General features: G+C 45.0%; 1 protein-coding gene across 1 annotated transcript; it reads left to right on the top strand.

Annotated features, from left to right (window-relative positions):
- Nucleotides 1–3,616: 3,616 nt before the first annotated feature.
- On the top strand, nt 3,617–7,381 carry LOC142655250 (tubulin alpha-1A chain-like). The gene is made up of 4 exons (XM_075829162.1): nt 3,617–3,707; nt 4,053–4,275; nt 4,400–4,548; nt 6,331–7,381. Exons 1-4 carry the CDS (start codon nt 3,705–3,707, stop codon nt 7,309–7,311), a joined length of 1,356 nt encoding a protein of 451 aa, XP_075685277.1. The 5' UTR covers nt 3,617–3,704; the 3' UTR covers nt 7,312–7,381.

The raw sequence follows: 7,381 nt of genomic DNA, 5'->3' as shown, positions 1-7,381 counted from the left end.
GTGCCCCCACAGTATAATGCCCCCATAGTGCCCCCACACTGTATAATGCCCCTATAGTGCCCCCACAGTATAATGTCCCTATAGTGCCCCCACACAGTATAATGCCCCTATAGTGCCCCCACAGTATAATGCCCCTACACAGTATAATGCCCCTATAGTGCCCCCACAGTATAATGCCCCCTATAGGTCCGTGGGACGGCCGCTGTTTCAACGGCCGTCCCACGGACTTTTAACAGCTTGTGTGAATCCGGCCTCACAAACAAGCAAAAAGATTAGTGCAGCTGCGGCTGATATGTTTCGCTAACAGAGCATTGATTAGAGTGGATGCTATTGTAGCAAACCCTCAGATGACAGAAGTATTGATTATTAGGTCTGTCAGTCTGTACAGGTTTTCAGCCTCTGGATGTAAACAAATGGTCATATTGACAGCAAGCAGAGATCTTGAAACCGGTAAAGAATTGAACCAGAAGTACTAGATTTTTTTTTAGAACTTTTTATTTTTATATTGATTTAGCTTTGTTAACATACATACGGAAAATCCCTTTAATAGCGGGCGGCACGGTCGATCAGTGGTTAGCACCGTTGCCATGAAGCAATCGGATTCTGGGTTCAACTCTGGGCAAGGACAACATCTGCATGGAATTTGTATGTTCTCCCCATGTTTGCAGGGCGGTTCTACGGTTTCTTTCCACACCACAAAATCATACTGATAGGTTCATTGGCTTCCTTTCAAATTGGCCCTATTGTGTGTATATCAAACAGGGAAACTAGAGTGTGAGCCCCATTGTGGACAGGTGCTAATGTGTGTGATGACAATCTTTGTACATCGCTGTGGCATACGTTGGTGCTATAGAAGCAACAGGAAATTAAAATTAGTGGGAGTAACAATACTAATTGGTTATTTTTAAAATAACCCCAAAAAAGTAATAGATCCCTGGATCTGTCAGCTGCAGGGGTTGTCTTCTCCTGGGCTCCGTCATCATCTCAGGTCCTGGGCCATGGGTGGATCCTATGGTTCTCTGGTGCACCAGTCTTACCCTGTCCAAGAGTGTATGTACCATAGAGGCAGCCATGCAGCTGTTGTAGGAACGCTATAAAAAAAAGGACCTATTCCAGGTTGGTCTTGTCCCCGTTTGTGAGAACCTGCACATGTATGTGGTCTCCACAATGTTGGCAAACAAAATAAAAAACCTACTAGTTATAAAAATTGGACGGGGAACCAGAACTTCATCTACCTGGTGTCAGGCAGCAGCTGAAAGCAGTCACATTTTTATCTTTGCTATAGGCCTCCCCATTCTCTATGTTTAGTAAGTTACTTTGTAAGGCTAAGTCAGTTCAGTAAGTTATTGACCGTGTCCACACCTGACCGTTATCTGGGTGTGGGGCTGCTTAAACCATCTGACTTTGTTTATAGTCTCCCATAGTAACCAACCGTTCTCAAACACAGAATGTAACGTTGTTTCCAGGGAATCGTTTGCACTAATCAGCAGTTACAAAGGGAGCAGCTACAGAGCATGAAATACAACACCACAGACACAAAGCCGACAATGCCTACAAACCTATGCAGATAGATAGCCAAACCTGCAGGGAAACCAGAGATCAGCAATCACTATCACAGTATAATACTATAACATCATCCATCATATAGTCATTTCATCAGGTAGAATGAAGACTTCCTAACACAATGTACGTACACCTTCCAAATATATATATGCCTATTAGTGTGTTTGGTACAACTTTCAAATTCGTTTTTATTAAAAATAATTTTTACTTTTTCAGATACAGCTGCTTTGTATCCTGTATATAGAGCAGCTGTATCTTACCCTGAATCCTGTGCCCGTCCAGTGTCAGCGGAACCTTTGTATCTCTGACACGCGGGATCGAGCTGTTACCAATCACATCTAAGTTGTTATGAACTGTCAGAGACAAGCAGAACTCGCTGACACTTAGGGCCCATTCACACGAACGTGAATAACGTCCGCGTGCTGCGCATGGAAATCTCGCACAGCCCACGGACCCATTGATTTCAATGGGGCCGTTCACACATGCAGGAGTTTTAACGCAGCGAGAGTCCGTTGCGTGAAACTCACTGCATGACGTATATTGGTGCGTTTTCACGCACCATTGCGCCCATTGAAGTCAATGGTTGCGTGAAAACCACGCAACGCACACGGATGCACAACCGTGTGCGGTGCGTGATTTGCGCATCAATTCTATTGAAAAGAAAACAAAAAAGAATGTACTTTGCGAGTGCGTGAATAACGCAAAGCACACTGATGCATAACGCAGCACACACGGACCGGATTCACGCTCGTTTTTCACGCTCGTGAATCTGATACGCTCGTGTGAATGTAGCCTTAACCCGTCAGTCCCGCTGATCTGACGGATTCAGGTTTCACTGCACTATACAACTGCTCTGTATTAAGGATACAAAGCAGCTGTATCCCAAAAAGTACAAATAATTTTTAATAAAAACTAATTTGATAAATTTTTATTTAAAAAAAAAAAAAAAAAATCACTTTCGAAGGTGTGCATAGCCTTTAATCCGACATCTGAATATCCAGAAACTCTGATAATCTGGCACTCTAATACCAGTGCAATAATGTGGAATTTCTCAAGACAAAAAGACCGAGCAGAGACCAGAGGGGAAATTCTTTTATGTAAAATTCACACAATCTACAGTTGCTGCACTGAGGTTTTTGCCTTCTCGCTGCTCTTGTTGTCTCCTTTCGTTTCTGGGCTTTTCCCTCCTTGTTGCCTCTTTTCCCTCCTTATTGCCTCTTTTCCCTCCTTGTTGCCTCTTTTCCCTCCTTATTGCCTCTTTTCCCTCCTTGTTGCCTCTTTTCCCTCCTTATTGCCTCTTTTCCCTCCTTGTTGCCTCTTTTCCCTCCTTATTGCCTCTTTTCCCTCCTTGTTGCCTCTTTTCCCTCCTTGTTGCCTCTTTTCCCTCCTTATTGCCTCTTTTCCCTCCTTATTGCCTCTTTTCCCTCCTTATTGCCTCTTTTCCCTCCTTGTTGCCTCTTTTCCCTCCTTGTTGCCTCTTTTCCCTCCTTATTGCCTCTTTTCCCTCCTTATTGCCTCTTTTCCCTCCTTATTGCCTCTTTTCCCTCCTTGTTGCCTCTTTTCCCTCCTTATTGCCTCTTTTCCCTCCTTATTGCCTCTTTTCCCTCCTTGTTGCCTCTTTTCCCTCCTTATTGCCTCTTTTCCCTCCTTGTTGCCTCTTTTCTCTCCTTGTTGCCTCTTTTCCCTCCTTGTTGCCTCTTTTCCCTCCTTGTTGCCTCTTTTCCCTCCTTGTTGCCTCTTTTCTCTCCTTGTTGCCTCTTTTCCCTCCTTGTTGCCTCTTTTCCCTCCTTGTTGCCTCTTTTCCCTCTCTTCCTCCCTCCGTTCTCTGTTTTGACTCCTGTCTCCCTCCCCGGGGGTCACATTGGAGTCACTGTGCAGCATTGTACCCGGTAACTGTTGTGTTGTGTTGGGCGCAGCCACTCCCAGGCTGGATTGTGCAGCAGGGACCCCTTGAGACTGGGGGGAGGAGAGGGCCACCTGAACTCCCTCCTCCTCCTCCTCCTCCTCCCCCCCTCCTGTAACTAAGGACTCGCCTGACAACGACTCCCAGATATATATAGAGAGGAGAGGAGGGAGAGGACAGAACCACTCCACATCCGAAGACCTAACCCATCGGAGCCGGGAGATCTACATCCAACACCATGGTGAGCGGCCAATTTTATCTGTACAATCTCATCTGTTAAATGTGTGACTGTCTAATTTCATGTATCATATGTGTGACTGTCTAATCTCATCTGTACAATCTCATCTTTTTAATGTGGGACCGTACAATCTCATCAGTACTAGCTCATCTGTACAATATTATCTTTTACCTGTGACTGTCTAATCTCATCGTCACCTATCTGTACTCTCCCATCTACTTCTTGTAACAATGTGTCAGTCTCACCTGATCTTTGTTATGTCCTACATACATTTTATGCGTTCATGGATTGACTAATTCTGATACATATCATCTGACCCTAATCGTATGCACCCTTTACCCCATATAGAGGGAATGCATCTCAGTCCACGTTGGCCAGGCTGGAGTACAGATGGGCAATGCCTGCTGGGAGTTGTACTGCCTGGAGCATGGTATCCAGCCGGACGGGCAGATGCCCAGTGATAAGACCATCGGTGGAGGAGACGATTCCTTCAACACCTTCTTCAGTGAGACCGGGGCTGGTAAACATGTCCCCCGCGCTGTGTTTGTGGATCTGGAGCCCACTGTGATCGGTGAGTACGTCAGCTCTTATTGTCTATGACTGGTGGATAGAAGAGACGTCAGTGAAGCTCTGGGGGGATGAATGGGATGGACTGTTCTGGATCTCACATATAAACCTCTATTATTTCTCTACAGATGAGGTGAGAACTGGAACCTACAGACAACTGTTCCACCCGGAGCAGCTCATCACTGGCAAGGAAGACGCCGCCAATAACTACGCTCGTGGGCATTACACCATTGGCAAGGAGATCATTGACCTGGTGCTAGACAGGACCCGAAAGCTGGTGAGTTCATTATTCTTCATTAAGTCCCAATCTATGATACCTGTGGGCAAGCAGTGGATGGTCACATTATTACATCTAAAATTCAGCAGTATTATAAGGTGAGCTGCTAATCTCATTCTCATAGTATATAAAGGTCTCTAGAGGTCCTCAACACTGAAGATATGTGGGACAAATGAAAGGTTTTAGGGATCATTTTGGACATCCTGTCAGTCATCGCATTGAAAAACACTAAAGTCAGCCTTTCTTCGGTCTAGAATGGCTGATAACAGAGGACAATAGGTTTCATTCAACCTTAAAGAGTCTCTGTCACCACATTATAAGAGGCCTATCTTGTACATGATGTGATCGGCGCTGTAATGTAGATTATAGCAGTGTTTTTTATTTAGAAAAACGATCATTTTTGACGGAGTTATGACGTATTTTACCTTTATGCTAATGAGTTTCTTAATGGACAACTGGGCGTGTTTTACTTTTTGAACAAGTGGGCGTTGTGGAGAGAAGTGCATGACGCAAACCAATCAGTGACCAATCAGTGTCCAATCAGCGTCATACACTTCTCACCATTCATTTACACAGCACATAGTGATCTTACTAGATCACTATGTGCAGCAACATACACACACATTAACGTTACTGACGTGTCTGGACAGTGAATAGACATTACCTCCAGCCAGGACGTGATGTCTCTTCAGAATCCTGACACTTCACTAACATTTGTGGTTGATTTACAGCACAGCAGGCGTAGTCTCGCTGTAAATGACAGTTTACAGGCTAATCTCGCGAGACTACACCTGTTGTGCTGTAAATCAACCACAAACGTTAGCGAAGTGTCGGGATTCGGAATAGACATCACGTCCTGCCTGGAGGTAATGTCTATTCACTGTCAGGACACTGCAGTAATGTTAGTGTGTGTGTATGTGGCTGCACATAGCGATATAGCTATATTACTATGTGCTGTGTAAATGAATGGAGAGAAGTGTATGACGCTGATTGGTCAGTGTCATACACTTCTCTCCACAACGCCCACTTAGTCAAAAAGTAAAACACGCCCAGTTGTTCATTAAGAAACTCATTAGAATAAAGGTAAAATAGGTCATAACTCCGTCAAAAATTATCGTTTTTCTAAGTAAAAAACACTGCTGTAATCTACATTACAGCGCCGATCACATCATGTACGATATAGGGAACTTATAATGTGGTGACAGAGCCTCTTTAAATAACAATCAGATAGATTTTAGATTCAGCTTCCCTTTTAATTCCTCATTAGCTATACATTTAGATATTGGTATAGTTGGGGGAGATAATCTAAAACACAATTTTACCGGCACTTGGTTGATCTTATAATTCAGTGGATCTAGTAGCCTCATACTGGAGTTCCTCCTCATAGCTTTAATAGGCCTTGTCGTTGGTTGTCAAGGCCCCTCCCTTTTAACATTCTCCTTAAAATGAATGTGTCAGAACTACATTTTTGAGTTCAATGAATACGCATTATCCAGTAAGCTCCTCAGCTCCCCCTGGTGGTGACTGCAGGCCGACAGATTTTATCACATTTCGAAAAGTATGAACATGCACTAAATTTTCACAATTTATTTGGAGCTCTGTATAAGAAAAACAGAGCTCCAACTGCTATAAAGATATATTAAGAAATTAACGTTGGCTCTATTTAGATTAATCATCTTGGGGTGTGAGTAGTTTTTGTACTTTATTTCCGTGCCACCCTGGCATTGTTTCATAAATGTTTTACTAATTTTTCATACATCAATGTCTTCTTTTCTCCTCTAGGCCGATCAGTGCACAGGTCTCCAGGGCTTCCTCATCTTCCACAGTTTCGGCGGTGGCACTGGATCCGGCTTCACCTCCCTCTTGATGGAACGTCTCTCTGTTGACTATGGCAAGAAGTCCAAGCTAGAGTTCGCAATCTACCCTGCCCCCCAGATCTCCACAGCTGTGGTTGAACCATATAACGCCATCCTCACCACCCACACCACACTGGAGCACTCAGACTGCGCCTTCATGGTGGACAATGAGGCCATCTATGACATCTGCCGCAGGAACCTGGACATTGAGCGCCCAACCTACACTAACCTGAACCGTCTGATCGGTCAGATCGTGTCCTCCATCACGGCCTCTCTCAGGTTTGATGGTGCTCTTAATGTGGACTTGACAGAATTTCAGACCAACCTGGTGCCCTACCCCCGTATCCACTTCCCCCTGGCCACCTATGCCCCTGTCATCTCTGCAGAGAAAGCTTACCATGAGCAGCTCACTGTAGCTGAGATCACCAACTCTTGTTTTGAGCCGGCCAACCAGATGGTGAAATGTGACCCCAGACACGGCAAATACATGGCTTGCTGCCTGCTGTACCGCGGTGATGTTGTCCCCAAAGACGTCAATGCTGCTATTGCCACCATCAAGACCAAGCGCACCATCCAGTTTGTGGACTGGTGCCCAACTGGGTTCAAAGTTGGTATCAATTACCAACCACCGACTGTGGTTCCTGGTGGAGATCTGGCCAAGGTGCAGCGTGCTGTGTGCATGTTGAGTAACACCACCGCCATTGCTGAGGCCTGGGCTCGCCTGGACCACAAGTTTGACCTGATGTATGCCAAGCGCGCCTTTGTGCACTGGTATGTGGGTGAGGGTATGGAGGAAGGAGAGTTCTCTGAGGCTCGGGAGGACATGGCCGCCCTGGAGAAGGATTACGAAGAAGTCGGCACTGACAGTGTGGAAGGAGAGGGAGAAGAAGAAGGAGAAGAGTATTAAATGGCTGCATTATGAGTAGGAGATAAATCCTTCATTTTTGACACCTATTAAAAAAATATTTTTTATTATA

Source organism: Rhinoderma darwinii, chromosome 6 (assembly GCF_050947455.1).
Source record: "Rhinoderma darwinii isolate aRhiDar2 chromosome 6, aRhiDar2.hap1, whole genome shotgun sequence".
NCBI classification, from domain to species: Eukaryota; Metazoa; Chordata; class Amphibia; order Anura; family Rhinodermatidae; genus Rhinoderma; species Rhinoderma darwinii.
Note: the sequence above shows the minus strand (reverse complement) of the source record. Positions and strands in the feature narration are given on the sequence as shown.